Here is a 25345-nt window from a genome sequence, read left to right on the forward strand (position 1 = left end):
TTTATATACACTTGACCATATATTCTGAAATGAACGTCACACTTGACCATATATATTTGCAATTGATTTATAATGGGATGATTTCAAATTAATTTAGAGTTGTATTGTATGATAATGATAATTAAACTTCTAGAAATAATTACGAAAGAAAAAAAAAAAGAAGAAAAGATTGATGGCAGCAGCACTGTTTCCAAAGCTATAAAACCTCGGTTAAACCTTGAATCTGTGCTTGTTTCTCTTCTTCGTCATCCTCTGTGAATAGGGTTTCTACTTTCTTTAACAATTTAGAGGGCTTTCGAGTCGATTCTCTCAAAGATTTGGCAGTGTTTGATTGCACAATTTGCGAAGATGCCTCGTCCCAAAAGAAAAGCGGCCCCACCAATCACTTCTTCTGATGTTGATTCTTCTCTTCGTACCGGTACTTCAATTTCTCCTTCCGATTGGTTCCCGCCCGCCAAAATCGAATCTCAAAATTCACGCTAACAATAATCAATCTTTAACTTTTAATTTGTTTTTCCTCTTGAATTGCGGGGCGATGAGTTTTCATGCGGTAAAGTGCCCAAGCTGGCGAATTTCGATCTCGCTCGATCTCTGCACTCATCGAGGCTAAATCTTTATAATTGGCTTGCATTTTCCTGTGGTTAAGTTGTGGATATGCCTATTGAACACTTTAAAATTCAAAGCGTGAATACAAAAGGGTTTTGGTTTTTTGGTTTTATTATTCAAACACGTTTATGAACATTCAGTGTACCAGTTACTGATAGCCAAGATTGCAATAATTCCCTTTATTTTTTACAGTTGATTAGGAGGGAAAGGTTTTTTTCTTCTTCTTTTTCGTATCAATTACCCGGAGTAGATATTATTTGGCTATTTATGAATCATTTACGTGTTATGTACTTGTAATGTGAAATGTTATAGACACATGCAATAGTGTTATAGGAATGTCCAATATATTGTTTGAAGTTTGCATTTTAACTTGGATGTTTTTAGTGTGTATCTGGCTGGCTGGCTGGCTGATATTTTCTGGTAACAGATAACTGCAAGCACATAGCTTGGGTGGTAACTTGTTTCTTACATGGTGGTTTCTGTGAGGACAAGAGATTACCTGATATTCACATTAATCATGTTGCAGTGATTTAGAATTCAGAGAGCACATATTTTGCTTGTCTGTTAACTGTTATCTGGTACTACTTGTTGCAGCTTACTATAATAATATGGCACCAGTTATCAATACAGCCTCTTCGTTTGTAGCTACTTAGTAATACAATCTAAGAACAATTTTTGCTCAATACTTGTACAATTCTTGTAGAGTGCTTGATCTGTTTATGGGGCCCATAATTAAAATGCTAAATGGTAGTTTGATCTATATTCGCACTGTCATTACCCCTTTTCTCTTGAATAAAATCAATTATTCTATATAGTGGTGAGACCTAAGTTGTTGTTGAGAGAGGCAGCTGCACCCCAATAAATGAATTTTTTTTCCCCTTTTGGTTAGATTTACTGTAAAAACAATGTAAACTATTCGCATTCCTAATGAATCATTGTGGTTCTGCTGAGCTGCTGTTTCTACAGAGTAACAGCGTGAAAAAGGACTCTGGAATCATGATTCAATATTTCAAAATGTATATTGTCCTGAACCATGAATCTTGATTATGCATGACTGTTTCTAGCTTTTTTATATTATTTTGGAAATATTTGTTTTTATCTTTGCTTTTTCCATGTAATGCTGACTTTCATCTGCTAAGTTGATAGTAATCATTTCATTTCATGTTTATTATTTCAGAACCAAAGAAATCAACCTCAAAGCAATTTGATCGTATAGACAACCTATTTGAGTCATATGCAAATAAGTCATTGGGTTTGATTGAGTAAGTATGTACATGTTGACATGCTTTAGTTGTTATTTGATCTGGTTTAGGATTTAGAAACTGTCCAAATCTAATAATTCTTTTGGTATAAAATTAGTTTACAAATTAGAATCACAATCTAATATTACAGAAATATCTTCAGATAAGTTTGTTTTGTTCCCCTGTCCATTAAAGTTTATGTAACTATTGATGCAATTGTTTATACTTTTTGTTTGGTTGGTCAGCCCAGACGGGATTGAAGCACTTTGTAAAGATGTGCACATGGACCATACAGATGTTAGAATGCTGATACTTGCTTGGTAAGTAATAGACTGGATTAATTTTTCCTTTGTTTCTATCTAACTGGTCTTTAACTTCTTTTAAATGTATGATCTTATCAGGAAAATGAAAGCTGAAAAACAAGGTTATTTTTCCAAGGTTGGTAGAGGGCATTGCTTTTCAATTTTTTTTTTCTTTTCTTTTTTTAGTTTTATACTGCTGAAATTAGTCAGATACACATGCAGGCATGTCTTATTAATTCCCCACTGTCTATTCTATGGATACACTCACAGACATGATGATGGAGTTGTGCTCAATTTAACCCTTTGTTTAATATCTATGTATTGACATATTTCTATATGTACTATGTTAGTTTTATATACTTGCATTTATCCTTTCTCTAAGTCTATATCTATTTGTGACTTGTAACCTCACGATGGTGAAGAAAGGTTCAATCTCTCATGTTGAGAGAAAAATGACTCTCACTAAAAGACAACTCTCGCGTTTATTAAATTTGGGTGTAACTAATAATGGAATTGATGCAAGTGAAATAGATAAGTTGACACTGAATTTCAAGCATTTCTGATGCTGGTCTTTTCTCTGCCTTACAATATTGAGTAGGTTTCTTTACTTTAGGAAGAGAAGACTAAAGGGAGTTAATAATATGGCTCTACAGCTTAACCTTTTTTGTACTGATCTCATGACATAAGAAATATTCTTGACAATAGTACTGTGGTTATATATATATATATGTATGTATGTATGTATGTATATCTATCTAATTATTTTTTTGGGGGGTAGGTCAGAGCGGGACTGATGGATTCTGCTATATATAGTGGATGTTCTATGGAAGATACATTACCTGACAAAATTCTGGCTTTAAGGAAATAATAAACTTGATTTTGTAAAAGATGCCTTATCGCCACAGGGAAACATTTTTCATAATGAAAGCACTAATAAAATAAAACTTCAAGAAATTGGTAATAAAGCAACTATTGGAATTTTCATACCGTGTTTTACTAATTTATGGGTTCATGCTTACATTTGTTTTCATTTGTCAGAATTGGGTTTGCCTAGAGTTATTGGAGTTGTTGACTTGTTTTAAGGAGGTCTACAATAAAAGAAGGAAGGCAGGCAAAATCCTTTCAAAATCAGTGCACAATATGAATAGGATATGATCCAATAATTTTTTGGAATCAAGTTCTGCTTATTTCCTTTAGGATAAGATTTTGCTTCATTATATTGTACTTGTGCTTTTGGTGTTTAAGGTGGAACTTTTTGAGATATTTAAGTTTGATTGGAAGTAGGAATGATTTCTCACGTGTGGGTTTTTTCTGGTCTTTCTTTGTCCTTTTATGTACTTTATCTTTTTTCTTGGTACATTGAAGGTGCAAACATTTGGGCTTATTGTTAGAGGATTGATGTTTCTTTTGATGCATTTTTTGCTGGCCTGGTGGAGAATTGAACCTCCAACATCATCATTACATCCAAACCTTGTGCCCATGCCAATTGAGCTTTTGAGCTCTCCTAGTCATGGATTTCTCTGATCTATGCTTTATATTCACCTTGTGATTACTGAAAAACTGAGTACTCTCCAGTAAATAGAATTTTCTTTTATTACAATAATTGGCTGAATAATGAACTCTTGAGATATATATCCTTATTTGATCTACTTTAAGGGTCATTATTGAATATAGTTAATTCATTGTTCATTTTTTTAAAAAAATATTGAAATTCCTGCCATATTTGGTTTTGTTGTGTGTGTGTGAGAAAGAGAGCAATAGACTGCTTGGTGCTATGCTAAGGTCATCAAAACAAAATTCTTTTTACTGGTGATATACCAATCTAGTCATCATTTGTTGAGACAGCTCTAATTTCCTCATCATAATGTTACTTATTTTTTTGGATGTCATCAACATCAGCTTTTTCATATTCTTAACAGGATGAATGGCGAAAAGGCCTCAAATGTTTAGGGGCTGACACACTCCCAAAATTAAGAAAGGCTATTAATGGACTGAAGAAAGAGGTATTTTTTTTAAGTTACTTAGTAAAGTTCTCTTGCATTCTTATTTAGATGAGTCATTAACTATGGTTGTCCTCCAAGAAGATTATTGGTTCCCTGTGTCTTGGTTAGGTTACGATACCAGAGTGCTTTGAGGATTTTTATTCCTATGCATTTCAATACTGCCTAACAGGTAAAATTAATATTGGCAGGCTTTGACTTCGACTTCGACTTCACATATAATTTATATTTGTGGTTATACATCTCTGCTTCCCTGTTCTTGTATATCTCTGTGTAACTAAAATTGAGTAATACTTTCAGAAGATAAGCAAAGAAGTGTAGATATCGAGACCATCTGTGAACTGTTGAATGTTGTTCTGAGATCTGAATTCCCTACTCAAGTCAATTTATTAACCGAGTATCTAAAGGTGGGTAGGTTTTTATTTACCAATAATAATAATTTGTGTTTTTATGCTTCTCAGCTCTTTTTGCTTAAACTTTTTCAGTTGCATGTAGATTTGGGATAACGACTTTCAGTTTCAGTGATGTCTAGCAAGCATGCTGGATTGTAAAGAATGTCAATGTTATTTTCTCGTATTTAATTATTGTTCCACACAAACTATAGTTAGCACCTATATGAAGTTTTGTTTTCTTGTGCTATTCATGATCCAAAAATTATGTACATTCTTGAAATATTTTCCCATGGAAGGTCTATAATAGAAAATCAAACTACGGCAGAGATTTCCTTGTATGGTGCACACTAAAGTTGTGTTGTTTAATTGGAAGATGTTCAAAAGACTTTTAATGCCCCCATAGACATTAAACTATTTCTGACTGTTGATATACTTATTTGGCAGATCCAGAATGACTACAGGGCTCTAAACATAGATCACTGGAGAAATTTTTATCGGTTTTTTAAGGAGGTAGTTTCTATTTTTTCTTATGTTGCCTCACAGATTTTATATTACATACATTTTTCGCTTCTGGTTGAGTTTACTATTTGATTGTGAGGTTAATTGAATATTGGTAAATATTGTACTTGCTTTATATATCAACCAAGTTTTATCAAATACTTAACGTCTTTAACTCAAATAATTTTAGAAAAACTAATTCATCAATGCTACAATGAAATGTCTAATTGTTCATGGAGTGTATTTATGTTATTTGTATAAATTGTACACTTGTACATTTGATTGGTGAAAGTTGGTGTGCTTCATTTTTAACCGCAAGCAAAATAAAAATAAAAATGTCTGACGTCTTGTTGCTGCCAGGTAAGCTTTACTGATCTTCGAAGTTATGACTCCAGTCAAGCATGGCCCGTGATCCTCGACAATTTTGTTGAATGGTTAAAAGAAAAAGAAGAGAAAATATAGTTCTCACCTTTCTCAAGTTTCAGTTCAATTTTAATCTGCCGACTCCGAACGAGAATACTGTTTGAAGCGGATATACAATTGTATATGGCTGATCTGAGTAATCAGTTCGCAGTTTTTCTGCAGAAATTGTTATGATTAATCCCATGTAAGTTGTAACAACAACTTCATACAGTGTCAACTGTCAAAGCTATATTCAGTTTTTCTGATCTGGAGATAATGTTTTAAGCAATTTTGTCTCTTACTGCTCGTTTATACATTTATATGTGGGTTAATCATTTCAGTTGCCAAACTTCCTCAATCTTTTATCCGTTTATTGATAGTCTTAACTACAAATAAAGTTAGTTTCTAGACGTTGGTGAGTAATCGATCAAGAAAGTCTTATATTTCTACCTGTGTCCAATGAGTAAAGGGTTTTCACATCTTTTGGACGGATGTGAATAAAACTAACTATTTTGGAAGTGTAACATAAAGTGTGTTACTTGAAATATTGGTATTTGACGAGTTTGTGTAGGTAGAAGACACCATGGTTTAAAAAAGGATTTATTGTGTAACTTTACGGAATTAAATTGGTAGGAGAAAAAGTTAAAGGAGCTAAGCATTACAGTTAGTACATTGAAAAGGTTAGAAGAGAGAACGAGTATTGTTGTAGACAAGGATTGAAAATAAAGTGATATATAAAGGATTGTGGTTATAAAATTAATGGTTGTATGAGAGTCTGTCATTATCACGAGTGTTTATGCACCATAAGTAGGATAAAAACCACTTGAACAAAAAAATATTGGGAAGATTTAGAAGAGTTGATTTAAGGTTTTCCAAAAGATTTATACATATTTTGGTATGAGGTAGAATAATTTACAAAAAGTCACAAAGCTTAAATAACTCTGGTTTTGGAGAACTAATTGAGGAAGAATAATATATTATTGATTTCTCTTGTCATTTTATAATTATGATTATTTGGTTTAAGAAGTGAGATTAATATCTAATCGCTTATTACAGTGGAAGTTCAAGTTCTTAATTTGATTTTTTCGTTTGTAAGAAGCACTTATAAAATACACAAATAAGATTTTATCTTTTAAGTTTGTTACGGTTGTTGGATTATGATAAGGTTATTTAAAGTTATATTAGTCTCATTTAATATTTTTAAAAAAATTATTGAAATACATATATAATATACCTTTAATAAATTTTTATAAAATATAAATTTAACTAATTTATTTCTTGAGTTATGTAATGTTATATTCATGAGCATATATATAAAATTTCACATAATTTAAACTTTTTTAGATATGTTATCTAATAATATTTTGTTACATATATTTTGAATATCATATTATGTTATAATAAAGTGATGCAATGAATTACAAAATAATTTTAGTATTGCACTAAAATTAGTATATTTAATTTAATTAATAAGAATATCAAATATAATAGTTGAATTAATTTTAATACATGATGTCAACAGATCCTAATATTGTATATATGGACTAAAATAGGAATTAGAAAGAGAGAAAGATCCTTTCCAATATGGTTATTTCCTAACTCAACTCTCTTAAGATAAGAAATTCATCTAATAACATAGGATAAAAGGTAATATGAGGTTATCATATAATATTGCAACTAACTAATTACAACAATAAAGAATGACTATTTTGCCCTATCACACCATTACAACTAACTGATTACAATAATATAAAATGAATATTGTCCTTGATCCAGAAGAGAAAAGGTGAAAAAAACAATAGAAATTAGTTAAAATGGATGTGGTTACACAATAAATATAAAAATATAAAATGATTGTATACAAAGAAATACTAATGTGACACATATTGAAAACACATATGACAAACAATCAAATTAGGGGATTTAGACATATAAAAAAAGTTCACCGTAAATTTGAAATACAAGAAGAGTAAATTACATTAATTTTTGGAGAATTTGATATTCATCTAAATTTACAATAAATCTCATCTAATACATTAATTTTAAAAATAGAAATATTTAATTCTTCTAATTTTATAAATATGAAATTTTGGTCTTTCTATCAAATTCACATCTATTAATTATTAAATTTTAATGTTTATATATCTTTAAATGATGTGACATCATTTAGTAACATAACACTTAGAAATAAAAAAAATCATGTAAATTATATTATAATAAAATAAATATCAATCACTTGTTAAAATAAATATATTAATATATTCTGTATGTTATTTTTTTTAATTTTTATTCTTATATGTCACGTTATTAAATATCACATTATTTAAGAGTAACAAGTTACCAAAAAGGTCAAAATTTAAGGATTAATAATATATCAAATTGATAGTAGATCAAAATTTCATATTTTTAAAATAGAAAAATTAAATGTCTCTATTTTAAAATAAAGAAATTAAAATTGCGACTTAACAAAAATAAAATGATCGAAATTGCAACTTAATTTACTTTATTATTGTTATTTCCATGTATTCAAGGTATTTTTACCATAGTTGTTCAACCTATTTTTGGTCGCTAATTATATTTATACCTATTATAAAGGATATATATATATTTTGATAATCACTTTTTTGGTCTCTATTTTTTAATAGACCATTATATCATTGAATGTAAAAAAAAAACTTATACCATTTTTAAATAACGATATTTGTCTGTGTATAACTATTAGACGTACGAAGTGCCTCGATCTCTATAGAAAATAAATAATGGACATTAATCAACAAACAATTAAGATGAGTTTAATGGCGAGAGATTCGAATAAAACTAACAATGTTTTAGGTTCTAATCTTGTTTTTGTCATTGTACATAGGTAAAAATAAATATTATAAAGTGAGAAGTATTAAGAACTATTTTGATTAAACACTCTTTTATATATTAAAAATAATAAAATTTGTATGTCTTACATGTTATTAATGATTTTATTGATTTTGTAATTTGTTAGCACTTCTCTTAAGTAATATTTTTTTATGGACATGATTTACGTAATATTTAAAAATTAATAATTAAAAATTAATATGTGTTTATGAAACATAATTTTTATTAGTTAAATATTATTTTAATGTATACAAGAATCAAATTTATTATTACCATAGTCATCCAAGTTTGATTTATGGTTTAAAGAGGCAACTTATGGTTGAGTAAAAGTTTTTACTCACAATCCATTAAAATGAAAAGCCTTTATGCAAAAGGAAGGAAATCTTTTCCCCTTCCATGTTATACATGGGATATCGGTGAAAAAGAAATCATTTGCTGAATGAAGGCATTGCCAACTACTTGTGTATTGTCTATACAATAAATTCAATTATTTGAGGTAAAAGAAAAAAAAAGAGATAACCCAAAAACATGAAGTGATGAATGTCAACTTTCAGTTCACTCCTCCATTCGCATTAATGCAAAACATCCACGAATTCAGAGCTGCATTTTTTCAATGAAATGGCATCAGTTAGTTTGGTAAATATTTTTATGAAAAATGTAATTTTATTCACACCAGGCATGAGTTTCCTTTACCTTGTGTTGAGATTTTCCAATCGTCAGTGTCGAGGCCCGCGGCCCAAAAGAAATACCCACGAAGCGAAAGGGCCTGAGCAAACCCAACCTTAACCGCCACTGTAACCGAGTCATCGTACCCGACCCAATAACTCCCACTATACGAATAAACCGACGCCGTTTCCTTGTCATACACAATACTCGCACCCGTTTGGTTGTTAAATTCCAACACTTGAAAGAGAGCCATAGCACCATCCAACCCGGGACCCGGCCCAACAACCGGAGCCCCGATTCCATGCACATTCGGGTCACGTAACTGCCACGTCCTCCCATATAGCGGCAAACCCATCACCACCTTGTTGGGACTAACCCCACCCTGGATCCACGACCGTAACCCAAAGCCCACACTACCGTTACTCTTCGGGTCAAAAAGCCCAGCAGGAGGCCCAGTACGGTTACTCCACGGCCCTTTAAGATCGTAACTCATAACGTTCACCCAATCCAAATTATCGTTCATGGAACCCACCGGGTACCTCAACGACGTCGTTTCGGACACAAAATAGTCGACTGCGAAGTACACGGCGGCGGTCAGCAGGAGCGGTTTCCGCCCGGTGGCGGCGGCCTCGGCGGAAATCGCGGCGCGCCACTCCGCGAAGAGTTTCCCCATGTCGCTCATTTGGCTGGCTGTTCGGGGGAACTCCCAGTCCAGGTCAACGCCGTGGAACCCGAAGGCTCGCGCGACGGCGATGGTGGAGTTGATGAAGGTGGCGCGCGCGGCGGCGTTGGAAGCGATGGCGGCGAAGAGGGTGGCGTTGGTGGTGGCGCCGCCGATGGAGATGAGGGCGGCGACGGTGGGTGGAAAGGTGGCGGTGAACGTTGCGAGGGCTGCGGCGGTGGTGTTTGAAAGGTGGAGTTGGTAGGTGGCGTTGTTGGGTGCGAGGAATGCGTAGTAGACGTGGGTGAAGAGTGATGTGTTTATGGCTGAAGGAGGGAAGAGTGGTTGTTCTAGCCAGTATAATGCTTTTATGTCATTTGCGGCTGTTATGCCTAAGACTGTTGCTAGAAACAACAAACGTAGCATGTTGAGGCTTCCCATGAACATCAATTTTTGCTTCTTCCATGGATGGAACATTGTGTATATATAATATATATATATATAGCTATTTAAGTACAATTGGTTTAGACAAGTGTGAGGATCTTCACAAGATCATATAAGCATGGCCGTCCATGCTCATTTCTTCAATAATGTCAGAATGTCTAAGGATTCTCTTGCCGTCGAACCAAGTACACAAACGTGTTCTGTACTGAATGCTCCAATATCTTTGCTTCATTTTGTTTTCCAAGTCAAATGCTAAAATTATTTATTTAATAGGGTTTAGGAAAGAAGAAAACTAATGCTTCATTTAGATCAAGAACTCACCAATGAAATAAAGCTAGCTTTGTCAACCCGTACTTGGTGATTAGTTTAATTATGGCAAAATGTAACCATTTTTTTTTTTGCTGCCTCCTAAACTATAAATATTTTTCAGACAATCTTATATTCATAACATGATGATATTTGCTCGCTTGACAAAGATTTTTTTTCATGAAAACTTTACATGAAAATAATCACGTATCTATCACTTTGAATCAATCTTCTATCAATAAGAATTAATATGAACTAGCATGAAAAAAACAAGATAAATGTAACGTGAAGAAAATATATTTTGAGAATAGGGTTTGATGTCCTTAAAAAAGTAGAAGAGAAACAAAGAAAACCTATAAATTTTACACATCTCGTTTTTTTGTAGAAAGAAAAAGAACGTACTTTAAAGTATATGAAATATTAGAAAGTATCCTATTTTTATTTATTTAAGCATAAATGATATGCGTTTCATATACATACTATTATTATTTTTTAATATGACCAGACCAATAAAAAATTATCTTTAATTAGTACTATTAAGATAATTATTATGAAAACTCACAAAATTATCATATATCATCGTTTTTAATTGATTGAAAATATAAAAAACTTTACACTAAGAATGTATATATTATTTATTCATAAAAGAAACTTAATTTTTATCTTTATTATTTCTTCTCTTCACAACGGTGCTGTATAGTTTAGTGTGTAAATTTTATTTGTTAGAAAAAATTTGCATTGGATTGTATCTTTTCGCAGTGTTATCTTTTCATTTGAAGGAAGAGAGGGATGGGAGCTAAAATAGGTCTCATCTAGCGGTTTAGCTTGTCCTTTCTAATAAGCAAGGAGGTCATTAAATTAATAATTGAGAATTAGTATATGTTTCCTAAATTAAATTACTCCTGCAAATACAATACATATGCATGTAACCTAGCGAAGAAAATAAAAAGTATTTTTTTATTTTTTTTTAAATACAAAATATTTCTTCGCTAGCTGGATTACAACGTGTCTTGAGATTGACCATTTGCTAAAGTCAGCTTGTCAATTGAATTCTTAGTTGACATACAGTTGTGTTCAAACTATGACTTCAAATGAAGTCAGAGGGAGAAGTTAGATACTTTAAGGCCATGTTTGATTAATTTGTAGGTAATGGTGTTATTAATTGATGAATTTTTAAACAATACAGGAATTAAAAAAAAAAGTGTAGTTGAATTCATCCCTGCATCCGTAGTAACTGATGGAAGAATCATCTGTTATTGTGTTATGAGCAAATTATTGGCATTTTAAAAAAATTATAGGTGTGTATTTTTTTTATTTGTGTTATAACTAAAAATATTTATCGATTTTATCAAAAATTAATATCCATTTATTTGATATTTTTAATAACATTTTTTTAATCATGTTTTTTTATGCAAATTTAAATATGAGATTTTGTTTTAGCAAATTGGGTTGCGTATCATTCAAACTAACAACTTATTGATACGAGATTGAATAATATTTTAAAAAATTACATGATAAATGAATGATCCAAGCCATCCTTACAAAATTCAATACAACTTTATCAATAATTTAGTATATATAATAATTATTAATCATAATTAGCATATTTATAATTAAAAGAATGTTCTTATTAATTATTTAATTAATGTTAATTCACAAAATTGTTAATTAATCTAACATTTTTTTAGGCGCATTCCAAAGCTTCCAAACTGATAAGTATCAATTTGTTGCCATGAGCTAAACGTCTGTTTAAGTTGAACACAAGTAAATATGTTCTAAATTCTGTTCGCAAGTTTACGAGTTCGTAATTACTGCATGTTAGATTAAATTTTATAAACTTGATTTTTAAAATTAGATTTTGACAAAAAAAAAAATTCAGGAGGTAGAAATTCGAATCTAAACCTTGTGTAAATTATTCAATTCTTTCATTACTAGCTCAATTTTAGTAAGTAATACTTATATCTAGTTTATGAACACCAATAACTTGTCATTCAATACGATTCAAAGTGTGATCCCACTCAAATTAAAGTAAAAAAAATCCCATTTCCTTTCCTTTGAAGTTCCTCTATGTTCTATAATTTTTTTTTAATTTTATTTCTAGAGGTGCACGTCTTCATCTCTAACGAGTTCCTTAAGCACAAAGAGATATGATAAATATAATGTTTAGAATCTTAAACATACAATTAGACTACTCTTGTGACACGTATTCACTTGAGGTTTATCAGATGAATTGATGTTCCTTAGATTATAGTGTTCCTCAATTAAATGGCCTGATTGTCACCTTAGATTAAAGTATATTTATAAATCTCAAATAAAAAATAACCTGAAATGACTTGATTAATAGTTTAAGTACAGGAATGTCCTGCTCCATCATCTTGGTGCCAGTTGAGAAATTGTAACATCATTTATTGAAGAATATTTGATCCCGCTGTGAGATGTTTCCTCCTTATCTGCATGTTTCTTATTAACTGAAAATGCAAGCATTTTGGGAGTACCAATAGCTGCACCTTCATTCTTCAGCATAGAATCAACCTCCAACATGGAGGATCTATCCGCAGAGTTCTCTTGAACGCACAACAAAGCCACCTGCATGCATCTCATGCTTTTACAAGGTAATGTTGTATCATCCAATGACGGCTCAACAAACTCCACACCTCTACCTTCCCTCCATAGTTCATATGCCTGAAATAATAACCCACATGACTAATTTCAGCATCAAGCAAACCAAGAATTAATCATATTATGGATAGATTAGACAGAGAAAAAAAAAAGTGATAACTGATAACTTACATATTCCAAAAGGGTGATACTTTCACAGTTTCACGTGCGCCATAATAACAAGAAGTCCTCTTTCCACTTATGATTTGCAAGAGAAGAACTCCAAAGCTATAAACATCGAACTTCGTTGAGTATATGCCTTTTCTCATATACTCGGGAGGTACATACCCACTGCAAAGCCAACAGGAAGCGATTAGAGACATGAAGGAACAACCATAAGTCCATAACAACTCAGCAATGATAACTTACTATGTTTCAACAATCTTATGTGTTTGCTTCCAGGTCATATTTCTTGAAAAGTCTAACTATTCCAAAATCTGATATCTTCAGATTCATGTCATGATCTAGCAAAACATTACTAGCATTAAGATTGGTAAAATTTGAGTACTCTTGGAGATAAAAAAGGCCTTGAGTATTGCCTTCAATGATATTGACACGCTTGTTCCAGTCTTGAGAGAACTGATTTCCTTGGATCTGAATCAAGTTTAGCGCTAAATTATTAGTTACAGGAATGTGTAGCTGAAAAAAAGTAGATTCTGGAATGATTGCTAATTTGAAGTTTAATGGGGGACAAACAACAGACCAAAGAGAAAATGATCCAAGCTTTTATTTGGCAGGTATTCATAGATCAGAATCTTCTCATCCCTTTTTGTGCAGTAACCCAGTAGTCTAACCAAATTCACATGTTGTATTCTTGCTGTAAGTGTGATCTCATTCTGAAAGACTGAAACTCTTCAAGGCCTTGATTGGAGGTTTCTGAGAGTCTTCTTACAGCTATTTCCTGACCCCTCCGTAATTTGCCCTGTCGGAATCAAATCATAACTTAGTCATCCGACAATTACTTAACTGCTGCCTCTATTTGAGGCATGGGTTTTATTTGTCAAGATGTATATATAACAGAAAGCCTATGGTCCATAAATATTTACAAGCCTTCTTTTCTGATGTTTAAGTTGTTTACAAAAAGGAGATTTCTAACATTGATTTGTTTGCATAGCGGATGGAAAATTCCCAGCCCTTTGGTTAACTGATCTCTAGAAAACAAGGCATAAACTCGATATTCACTGCAAATTCCGGGACTTTAGTGTTGAGAATAAGCAGGTCCCTTGATACTTTATAGAATGACTATCAAGGCTATAATTTTCACTTATAAACCTTTTGTTACTTGGCATTATTAGGTGCTGAATAAGTAGATTTTTTTCACTCGAAATTTATTCACTTGGGTCAATGTTAAGCCAAGTGACTAGAAGTTGCTTAAGCTGTAGCTCTGATTCATGCAATCATATTAAATTTAAGGGTTAACAATGATTTTCGTGTAAAATTGGCAATTTTTTGGTTACCAATTTTCCACAGATGAAAAACATCATTAACCATAAATTTAATGTAGCACTCTATGTTGAAAAATTACTGGATGTGATGCGAAGAAGTTTTCCCTATCTGAACAATTTAATACCTACAAAATAATATAAAGAATATACATCATCTGATCATCACTATCTAGCAAAGAAATAAAGGGGCTAACTTTAAATTAACAATATCTATTTGCGCGAAGCATTTCATTAACAGATGAATTTCCATATCTTACCTTGTACACTGTACGAAATCCACCCTCTCCGAGCCTATTATCTTTTGAGAAGTTATTTGTTGCCACTTTAATAGTGAGATAACCGAATACTATCAGATCAGAAGCGTTTCCTTCGATATCTTTTTCTGCTGCTGAAAAATATCTTAATTTATATAATATTTTTGTAACAGTGGAACATAAATTAAAGGAAAAAACGTACACATGCCAATCTCTTGATAAGGGAAATTACTTCCTTACCTCGATGGAAGTAGCAAGGCACAATACCCAATAGAAGCGCCAAAGTCAGAGTTGCAAGCACAAGTTCTCGCCAACCTCCTCTTGTGATGATCTTCATCTACTTCTTGAGCTGAAGAATTGCTTTTGAAATTATTTTCATTAGAAAAGTTCTCAAAAGCATAATCTTTATGCATAACAACACTATATATAAATCAACTGTTCTATAACTCACCTGCCCTCGAAAGTTCCCAATTGTTGTCATTGCTTAGTTGGAACACATTGTAACCAAGTAGCCCATTTTCCTTTGCATAAGAAACTTTGGCCTTGATTACCTCCACATCATCAAAATTAACCCATGTCACAGACGCAACAGTGAACTGATTCACCACAAAACTAGCATTGTAATGCGAAACAACTCCGTTTCTCTGGCTTCTAAGGTAGCTCTTTATCAAGCTATAAGCCATGGAACCATCCTTGTAATGGCAGGTCCCGATGGTGGTGCTCCCACGCCACTGTTTGCTCCAGGTGTCACAAGTGTCCACGCATATCCATGATAAGGCAACCCAATTAACAGCTTCTTAGAAGAAAACCTCCTCTACTCCTTGATGCCAGAATCAGTGTTGTCCCAACCTGATGAACCATACAAAGCTGCATGAAAACCTGTAACATTGTCCCTCCTAGGAAGATAGTAATCATAAGCCATAACATGCACCCAATCCAAATTCTCCTGCATTGAATCAAAGGGGTAACTCAAGGAGTTGAAGCCTTAAGAGTTAAGATAAATAACCTGCCATCACCACCAACAACTCTTTTTTGCTGGAGTTTCTTGCCTCAGAAGTTATTGCATATCACGCCACTCCTTCAAAAGGGTTCTGAAATTTTCAAGGTCTGAACCTTGTTGCCTTGGCCACGCCCCAGTGAGGTCTTTGCCGTGAAAGCCATAGAGCCTCGCTGTTGTGATGGAATGATGAATGAAAGAGTTTGTGTGAGAGGATTGGTAAAGCATTGAGGAGAAGACTGAAGTGTCCTCTCCACCACCCTAGATGGATACAAGAGTTGTAACGAAGGGTTTTGGAGCCTCACTGTGGTGGTGAAGGTGGAGAACTTGTGCACCTCCGAAGAGTTGACGAAGATGTTGTAGCTGGGGGAGTTTATGAAAGCGAAAGCACATAAGAGGTGAGTGAAAACCTTGGCTTTTATATCTCATGCAGACATTTCATTGATTGAATAGTAAAAACCGGCTTTCACCCACGAAGGGTGTCAGCAGAAGAGTGAGATTTGAGAAGGAGGAAGAAGGTAAGAACAAGAGTGAAGAAAACGATGACTTAGTTACCAGAAGTGTTGTTTGTCAAAGTCTTCTGCGACGATGAAGAAAAAAAACAATGAACTAAAATTTGATACCACAAACCAAAAAAAATAATAGAGAAAAACTAACAAAAACGCATTTCACAAACGGTAGTAAAATAGAGATTACTTATCCATCCATGAAAAACTCGTATAAAATCCAAGAAAGTCATATATTAAAACTCATAATTTATATTAAAAATCATTAAAATCGTAAAGAGTGATGCCTTAAATTTCAATTAATACTGATTTTAAAGTATAAATAAATATTTTATTATATAAGTAAATTAAGTATATACTATTATATATAATATATAATGAGTTAATCACCTATACACCGTAAGTGTAAAGTTTTTTTACGTTGGCAACTAATTATATCCTTTAATTGTACCATGTCACTATAAAAACATTTAGAGCAACTCTAATGGGAGTTGTTTGTCCCATGAAGCAACTCAAGTCCCGGTTTCTTGCCATTGGAGGATTGACGTGGCAACATGAGTTGCTTGAAAAAGAGAGAGAGTTGTTTCCTCAAGCAACCGTTCCTTACCAGATTTCAAACAGATCTTATTGAACATATTTGGGAACATTTCGAAAATAAAAATGATGAAAATTAATTCCGTATAATGTTTATGTATTTACTATTGCTTTATTTTATTTTTAATATCTACTTATTGTGTATTTTTTCTCGTAATTTATTTTCTTTCATCGTAGTGCAATTATCATTTTTAATAAAAATTTAAATTTGGTTCATAAATGATTAGAAAAAAAATTCTAAAAGTTGAATTTCTTAAAGTTTCTTACCATTGGTTTAAATTTGTGTTTGAGTTGCTTAATGCTAACATGGCACACTAGAGATCACTTTTTTCATTTTTTAATGCATGAAGCAACTCAAATGAGTTGCTTGCATTAGAGATGCCCTTACTTTTAACAGTGACATGACACAATTAAAAAGTATAATTGGTTGTCGGTGTAAATTTTTTTTATATTGACGGTATATAGGTAATTATCTCATATATAATATATAAATCAGATTTATGATTAAAAAATAATATAAAAAAAAATGTTTTGGCGTTAGTGTGTAACGTATCCCTGTCCTCTACTCTATTCTCTGCTCCCACTTCATCAGGGCATACTCACACTTGAGAGACGTACAAATTCACTTTTTTCTTTCCCTCACACACACAAACTCTCTTGTCGTTCACAGTTTGTGGTCTCTTCGTTCTGGTTTAAGGTTTGTTGCTATGGAAAAGTCCCAAAGGCCAAAGTTCGCATGTTCTCTCATCTTCATTTGAAAAGCATGTTCTTTACACGTATTCTTTCTTTTTATTCGATTAATAATTATCCAACCTCCAAGGCCTTAACAGTTTTATGATGGTATAGTTTGAGAGTTGACAGTTTTAACTTAACCATTGTATGAAATTTTATTCAAATTCATACAAAAATTCTTTTGGTATGATCTGAGAATATAAGTCTTTGACAGTTTTGATAAATTATAGTATGAATTTTTAATTAAATTAAATTTATAAAATCTTGATATTATGTTTTGAGAATCAATGTTTTTGGCCCATCTGTTGTATGAATTTTTTTATTCAAATTCATACTAAAATCCTTTTGATATGCTTCGTATTGACGATTTTGATAGAATTATGGTATAAATCTTTATTCAAATTCAAATTTTAAAATCGTGATGGTTAATTTAAAGGATTGACAATTTTGATACAATTATAATAAGAATTTTTTATTTAAATTCATTACATAAAAAATAGTGTTATCTCACATATCTTAGATTCATATTTATGATTATACAGTTCTTAATAAAAAAAAAATATTGTAATAAAAAGATTAATCGTGAAAATAGACAATATGTACAATAATATTCACATACGTTAAGCTTGTTAGATGATCTGAGACCAAGGTGAAAAACCATGGTCACAACCTAGCGTGACTTTCACCTTAGATTGAACTATATTTACAAATACCAAATGTTATTCGAAATGTAAAAACTTTATTTTCATTTATTCTTATTTTTAAAAAGTTTTATATTATAATCTATATGGTTAATATTATCTTTTAATAGTCATATTTATCGGCGTTTAGGACTAATAACACTTCAATATGTCTCTTCATACTTCCAATTTTTTAAGAATTTATAACATTTTTCCAATGTATTGTTATGCGATGCATATGTATGAATGAACGCATATCAACTCACATTTAATTGCGGAATCGGCACTTTTATTTCACGCTGCACACACAGCAGCAGTAGATAAAGACGAATGATGAATCATTCAGAATAGGATATGTGATGGATTTATCAAAATTTTCTTTATTTAAATTTTGAATTTTAAATATATTTTAGATAAGATATTTATTATTATTACAGTTTTATTTTTTATTATTTATTTTTAATTATTCATAAACATTATCTTCTATAAATTTTTATAGTAATTTTAATGATAATTTTTTTATCTTTAATTTATTTTCAATTTGTTTGTAAGATCCAATTTTTTTACATTTTTCACAAAATATTTTCAATATTAGAGCTTGCTTCCTACAAATTGTGAGAAATTTTTTTATCGAGTGCTAAACATAATGAGATTGAGTGTTAAATTGAGTGATTTATTGTTTAAACAATTTTTGATGTAAGCTGTCTACTTTAATCAATCACCTGCAATTCCAATGTTTAATGGTGAAAATTATTATATTTAGGCCATCAAGGTAATTTTTTTTTAAGATCTTAAGGTTTATGGAACATTGTAATTTCTGAAGTTGATTCACCATCATTGAAAAAAAATTCAACCATTTCACATATCAAAGCTTATGAGGAGAAATTGAAGAAAGATAAAGTTATCAGTTACTTATATGCAAGACTTGCATATCATATTTTTACTAAAATCGTAGACTTGGAAACACCTAAATAGATGTGGGACAAGATTCAAGATAAATTTGAAGGTAGTAGCAGAGTAAAATCTATTAGGCTTCTTATATTGAAGAAAGAATTTGAATTGATGAAGATGAAGGATAATGAATCAGTCAAAAATTATTTTGGTAGGTTAATAGATGTTGCAAACCAAATGTGATTTCTCGGTGAAAAATTATTTACAAATCAAAAGATTTGAAGTCAAGATTTCTGCAATTGAAGAGTCTAATGATTTGCAAACTCTCACAATTATTGACTTGACCAGCAAACTTCATGCACAAGAGCAAAGAATCTCGATTAGAAATGCTGAAGCTATTGAAGGTGTCTTTCAAGCAAAGCACAATGGAAGAAATTTTGGAAAGTCACGAACTTTCAATAATTACAAAGGAAAAGTTGAAGGTTCTTCGAGAAAAGGTAATTTTTTCCCTTGTTCTCATTGTCAAAGAACCAACCACACTGAAGAAGATTGTTGGTTTAAAGATAAACCTATTTTTTAATGTGATTTTTGCAATAAAAATGGCCACAATGAAGAATATTGTTGATTAAAGAAGAGTACAACAATTAGAAAAATAGGCAAATGTGATTGAAGAAAAAAAAATGATGACGAACATAAAATATTTATTTATGGCATCTTAACAACTCATTTCACATGAATTCAATACTTGGCTCTCATTGACAATGGTTGCACTAGTTACATGATTAAATATTTATCATTTTTTACCTCCATTAACGAATCAATTGAATCGAAAGTCAAGATGAAAAATGGTAAAACTGTGTAAGCCAATAGAAAAGGAACAATTTTTATATCAACCCAGAAAGGTATCATAATTGTCAAAGATTTTACATTCCATAATTGGATCAAAATCTTCTTAGTGTTCTCCAAATGCTAAGAAATAGATATGAAATCTCTTTCATAGAGAATTATTGTTTTATCATGGATAAACATGATTTAGAGATTGCAAAGATTGAAATGATCAAAAATAATTTTTATTTGAAATTTGATTTAGTTGAAGATCATGATTTTATTACTAAAATTGATGAGAGTAATGTTTGACATGAAAGATTTTGTCACACTTTTATGCAAGATGTATTTGATATGACAAATTCCAACAAATGGTATTTAAAGACAGAAAGTGAGTTAAATTGAATGACTATGATAATAATTTAGGTAAAGAAATTGATGTGCAATAACTTGTTGACATGATACTTCAAAAATCAAGTTTTGAAATTCATGAAACTAAAGTTTGTAAAGTTCATGACAAATATCAAAGAGGAACGTTAGATTTATAAGATTTTCCTTTATTTAAATTTTGAATTTTGAATAAATTTTAGATAAGATGTGTTATTGTTACTATTTTATCTTTTACATCTTGTTTTTAATTATTCAATATGATCTCAATAGATAGAGATTTTAGTAGACGATATTTGTTAAAAAATTTAAATTGATTGCATCATAATTTTCTATCTTCAATTTTAATTTCAATTTGCCGGCAAATCCAATTTTTCTACATTTTTCACAGAATATTTCCAACAATATGTAATTCAGTATCTCTTTCCACTTGAAGAAATCAAAAAGCTAATGAAATTTAAGACTAAACCGCGACACATGACCACGAACTCAATGGAAGAAAAGTGTTATTCACATCACACACTTGTACAACAGGTGCAATCAGTTGCCAGAGAATGGGATGAATGATGATGGTTTTCCATTTCCAATCATAAAGTACTACTACCACTAATATTTTGCATGTTAGTGAAAGAGCTAAATCATAGTCACATAGTGATGATCCTAAACTATAATAATCACATTCTCTAATAATAATAGTAGTTAACCCACACAACTACTAACTAACTATTAGTCTATTAGTATCATTCTCACCTGGTAGGCTTATAAACCGTACAAGGGAACAAAGTCAAAGAAAAATAACCTGAAACGACTTCATTCATAGTTAAGTACAAGAATGTCCTGCTCCATCATCTTGGTGCCAGTTGAGAAATTGTAACATCATTGATTGAAGAAAATTTGAACCCAATGCTTGATGTTTCTTCCTCATCTTCATGTTTCTTAACTGAAAACGCAGGCATTTTGGGAGTACCAATAGTTGCACCTTCATTCTTCAGCAGAGAATCAATTTCCAACATGGAGGGTCTATCTGCAGAGTTCTCTTGAACGCATAACAAAGCCACCTGCATGCATCTCATGATCTTACAAGGTGATGTTGTATCATCCAATGACGGCTCAACAAACTCTACACCTCTACCTTCCCTCCATAGCTCATATGCCTGAAATAAATGACCCACATGACTAATTTCAGCATCAAGCAAACCACGAATAAATCATAGATACATTAGTCGTAGAAAAAAGTATGCGATATCTGAAAACTTACATATTCCAAAAGGGTGATATTTTCATGCGCGCCATAATAACATGAAGTTCTCTTTCCACTTATGATTTGCAAGAGGAGAACTCCAAAACTATAAACATCGTACTTCGTTGAGTATATGCCTTTTCTCACATACTCAGGAGGTACATACCCACTGCAAAGTCAACAGGAAGTGATTAGAGACATGAAGGAACAACCATAACAACTCACCAATCATAATTTACTTACTATGTTCCAACGATCCTGCTTGTGTTTGCTTCCAAGTCATACTTCCTGAAAAGCCTAGCCATACCAAAATCTGATATCTTCGGATTCATATCATGATCTAGCAAAACATTACTAGCTTTAAGATCGCGATGGATTATAGTAAAATTTGAGTACTCTTGGAGATAAAGAAGGCCTTGAGTAACGCCTTCGATGATATTGACACGCTTGTTCCAGTCTAAAAGAATTGATTTCCTTAGATCTGCATCAATTTCAGCACTGAATTATTAGTCACAGAAACGTGTAGCTGAACAAAACAGTCCATTCTGGAATGATTGCTAATTTGAAGTTTAATTGTGCTTAATGGCAGGTTAAGATGCTTAGAAGAAATGTATCAACTTAATGGGGGACAAGTAATGTAACAACAGACCAAAGAGAAAACGATCTAAGCTTTTGTTTGGCAGGTATTCATAGATCAGAATCTTCTCTTCCCTTTTTGTGCAGTAACCCAGAAGTCTAACTAAATTCACATGTTGTAGTCTTGCTGTAAGCGTGATTTCATTCTTGAACTCTTCAAGGCCTTGATTTGAAGTTTCTGAGAGTCTTTTTACAGCTATTTCCTGTCCCCTCCGTAATTTGCCCTGACAGAATCAAATCATAATTTAGTCATCCAAGAATTACTTAACTGCTGCGTAACTGAGGCATGGGTTTTATTTGCCAAGATGTATATATAACAGAAAGCCTTCAAGTATATATTCTATGGTCCATAAATATTTAAAAGCATTCTTTTCTGATGTTAAAGTTGTTCACAAAGTGGAGAATTCCCATTCCTTTGGTCAATTGATCACCAGAAAACAAGGCACAAACTCTATATTCATCCCAATTTCTGACACTTTTGTGTTGAGAATAAGCAGGCTCCTTGATACTTGATAGAATGACTGTCAAGGCTGTAACTATCTCTTATAAGCCTTTGGTTACTTGGCATTATTAGGTGCTGAATAAGTAGATATTTTTTCACTCGAAATTTATTCATTTGGGTCAATGTTAAGTGACTGAAGATGCATAAGCATAAGCTGTAGCTATGATTCATGCATGCCTCCATATTAAATTTAAGGGCTAACATTGGTTTTTTTTTTTCATGTAAAATTAGCAATTTTTGAATACCAATTTTACAGAGATGAAAAACATCATTAACCCTAAACTTGATGTAGCACTCTATGTTGAAAAAAATTGCTGGATGTGATGTAAAGGAGTTTTCCCTAACGGGAGATTAAAATATCTGAACAATTTTTAATACCTACAAATCATATAAAGAATACATCATCACTATCTGACCAAATAAATAAAGGGGCTAACTTTCAATTGACAAATTATATTTGCGCCAAATCTTACCTTGTAAACCGTGCCAAATCCACCCTCTCCGAGCCTATTATCTTTGGAAAAGTTATTTGTTGCCACTTTAATAGTGAGATAACTAAATACTATCAGATCAGAAGCGTTTCCATCGATATCTTTTTCTGTTGCTGATAAATATCTCAGTTTATATAATATTTTTGTGACAGTAGTGGCTGCTGTTCCTGCCAAAACAGGGGAACATAAATTAAAGGAAAAGCGTACACAAGTCAATCTCTTGATAAGGGAAATTACTTCCTTACCTCGATGGTAGTAGCAAAGTACAATTCCCAATAGAAGCGCCAAAGTCAGAGTTGAAAGCAGAACAATTATCACCAATCTCCTCTTGTGATGATCTTCGTCAACTTCTTGAGCTGAAGAATTGTGTTGCAAAGAAAGTGATGCACACAGAAATTAAGAATACTTTCAACCTGATTGGATACAAGATAGATAGAACTACCTTACCTAATAGGAAATAAATAGCTATTTTAAGTAGAAAAGTTATAAAAACACATCTAAACTTGTATTCAAACATCTTGTTTATGCATATAAACAAAATTACAAAAATTAATTATTATGTCACTCACCTGCCCTTGAAAGTTCCCAATTATCGTCATTGCCTACTTGGAAAACGCTGTAACCAAGTAGCCCATTTTCCTTTGCATAAGAAACTTTGGCCTTGATTACCTCCACATCATCAAAATTAACCCATGTCACAGGCGCAACAGTGAACTGATTCACCACAAAACTAGCATTGTAATGCGAAACAACTCCATTCCCAAAGCTTTTCATGTAACTCTTTATCAACTTATAAGCCATGGAACCATCCTTTGTAGTGGCAGGTCCTGATGCCGGTGCTCCAACACCAGTTTCTGCTCTAGGTGTCACAACTTTCCACAGATATCCATGATAAGGCAACCCTATTAACAGCTTCTTAGAAGAAAACCCCCTCCTCCTCCACTCCTTGATGCCAGAATCAGTGTTGTCCCAACCTGATGAACCATACAAAGCTGCATGAAAACCTGTAACATTGTCCCTCCTAGGAAGATAGTAATCATAAGCCACAAAATGCACCCAATCCAAATTCTCCTGCATTGAGTCAAAGGGGTAACTCGTGGAGTCTGAAGCCTTAAGATAGTAACCTGACATCACCAACAACAACTTTTTCTTGCTAGAGTTTCTTGCCTCAGAAGTTATAGCAGCACGCCACTCCTTCAAAAGGGTTCTGAAATTTTCAAGGTCTGAACCTTGTTGCCTTGGTCCCGCCCCATAGAGGTCTATGCCGTGAAAGCCATATAGCCTGGCTGTTGTGATGGAAGAATCAATGAAAGAGTTTCTGTGAGAGGATTGGTTCAGCATTGAGGAGAAGACTGAAGTGTCCCCTCTGCCACCCCTGATGGACAGAAGAGTTGTAACGGAAGGGTTTTGGAGCCTCACTGTGGTGGTGAAGGTGGAGAACTTGTGCACCTCCGAAGAGTTGATGAAGATGCTGTAGCTGGTGGAGTTTATGAAGGCGAAAGCGCATAGGAGGTGAGTGAAAAGGGTGGCTTTTATGTCTGAAGCCGAAATTTCGCTGCCTGAATAGTAGTAACCAGCTTTCACCCACAAAGGAGTCTCAGCAGAAGAATGAGATTTGAGAAGGAGGAAGAAGGTAAGAACAAGAGTGAAGAAAACGATGAGAGTTGAAGCCATCGCTTAATTATGACAACTGTTGTCATACTCTTTCTAAGACACATGTTTATTTATTTGTGTTGCCAAGTGCTACTGCTGAGTCTTCACACCACCACCTCTCTTTCCTATCCTTTTCGTCGGAAATTGGAAATAGGAAAATATTTTTCTTAGTGCGACAATAAATAAATAATATATATATTTCCTAACCTCACTCGCGATATTGTGCTAATTCAACGAAATTTTACTCGCAATACTAAATGTATCATCTTAAAATGTGTGGATAGAAAGAGATTAAGCATTTTGCCTACTCCTTAATTTGTATAAGTAGTATGAAGTATATGATGAAAAAATAGAAAATAATTAAAATATTGATGAAATAATTAAGAAAATAGTGTGTAAAACTCATTGTTCAATTAAATACTTTACCTCTCCACCACTAGGATTAACTTGGTAGTTGAGTAGAGAGAT

At 32.4% G+C, this 25345-nt stretch overlaps 5 protein-coding genes across 9 annotated transcripts; 1 reads left to right on the plus strand and 4 right to left on the minus strand.

Annotated features, from left to right (window-relative positions):
- The first annotated feature begins 157 nt into the window (after window positions 1-157).
- Window positions 158-5742, plus strand: LOC109815693 (uncharacterized). 2 transcript variants are annotated; one of them, XM_083075654.1, is made up of 9 exons: window positions 158-418; window positions 1784-1868; window positions 2093-2167; window positions 2249-2285; window positions 4069-4152; window positions 4261-4321; window positions 4453-4556; window positions 4986-5051; window positions 5400-5742. In XM_083075654.1, exons 1-9 carry the CDS (start codon window positions 349-351, stop codon window positions 5499-5501), a joined length of 684 nt encoding a protein of 227 aa, XP_082931780.1. In that variant the 5' UTR covers window positions 158-348; the 3' UTR covers window positions 5502-5742. The 2 variants fall into 2 exon arrangements, with proteins under 2 accessions (XP_082931780.1, XP_020236067.1); XM_020380478.3 differs by having other exon boundaries at window positions 165-418; window positions 4450-4556.
- Window positions 5743-8724: 2982 nt separating this feature from the next.
- LOC109815706 (nod factor hydrolase protein 1) lies at window positions 8725-10166 on the minus strand. Its single transcript, XM_083075653.1, has 2 exons — window positions 9003-10166; window positions 8725-8909 (listed from the first exon to the last, which is right to left on the minus strand). The coding sequence occupies exons 1-2, from the start codon at window positions 10111-10113 to the stop codon at window positions 8860-8862; spliced, it is 1161 nt and encodes a 386-aa protein (XP_082931779.1). The 5' UTR covers window positions 10114-10166; the 3' UTR covers window positions 8725-8859.
- Window positions 10167-12603: 2437 nt separating this feature from the next.
- Window positions 12604-20710, minus strand: LOC109815698 (cysteine-rich receptor-like protein kinase 11). 4 transcript variants are annotated; one of them, XM_083075656.1, is made up of 8 exons: window positions 15750-20710; window positions 15195-15592; window positions 14984-15092; window positions 14747-14874; window positions 13748-13966; window positions 13414-13638; window positions 13177-13335; window positions 12604-13068 (listed from the first exon to the last, which is right to left on the minus strand). In XM_083075656.1, exons 2-4 carry the CDS (start codon window positions 15424-15426, stop codon window positions 14844-14846), a joined length of 372 nt encoding a protein of 123 aa, XP_082931782.1. In that variant the 5' UTR covers window positions 15427-15592; window positions 15750-20710; the 3' UTR covers window positions 12604-13068; window positions 13177-13335; window positions 13414-13638; window positions 13748-13966; window positions 14747-14843. The 4 variants fall into 4 exon arrangements, with proteins under 4 accessions (XP_082931782.1, XP_082931781.1, XP_082931784.1 ...); XM_083075655.1 differs by having other exon boundaries at window positions 14747-14877; XM_083075658.1 differs by having other exon boundaries at window positions 14984-15103.
- Window positions 12757-13451, minus strand: LOC145958145 (cysteine-rich receptor-like protein kinase 34). Its single transcript, XM_083074628.1, has 3 exons — window positions 13414-13451; window positions 13197-13335; window positions 12757-13068 (listed from the first exon to the last, which is right to left on the minus strand). The coding sequence occupies exons 1-3, from the start codon at window positions 13449-13451 to the stop codon at window positions 12757-12759; spliced, it is 489 nt and encodes a 162-aa protein (XP_082930754.1).
- Window positions 20711-20844: 134 nt separating the features above from the next.
- LOC109815699 (uncharacterized) lies at window positions 20845-24934 on the minus strand. The gene is made up of 7 exons (XM_020380485.3): window positions 23794-24934; window positions 23470-23580; window positions 23207-23391; window positions 22245-22455; window positions 21839-22076; window positions 21614-21764; window positions 20845-21509 (listed from the first exon to the last, which is right to left on the minus strand). Exons 1-7 carry the CDS (start codon window positions 24896-24898, stop codon window positions 21201-21203), a joined length of 2310 nt encoding a protein of 769 aa, XP_020236074.2. The 5' UTR covers window positions 24899-24934; the 3' UTR covers window positions 20845-21200.
- Between the last annotated feature and the right edge of the window lie 411 nt (window positions 24935-25345).

The sequence above is a fragment of the Cajanus cajan genome, chromosome 5, assembly GCF_000230855.2.
Source record: "Cajanus cajan strain Asha chromosome 5, NIPB_CcT2T_4, whole genome shotgun sequence".
NCBI classification, from domain to species: domain Eukaryota; kingdom Viridiplantae; phylum Streptophyta; class Magnoliopsida; order Fabales; family Fabaceae; genus Cajanus; species Cajanus cajan.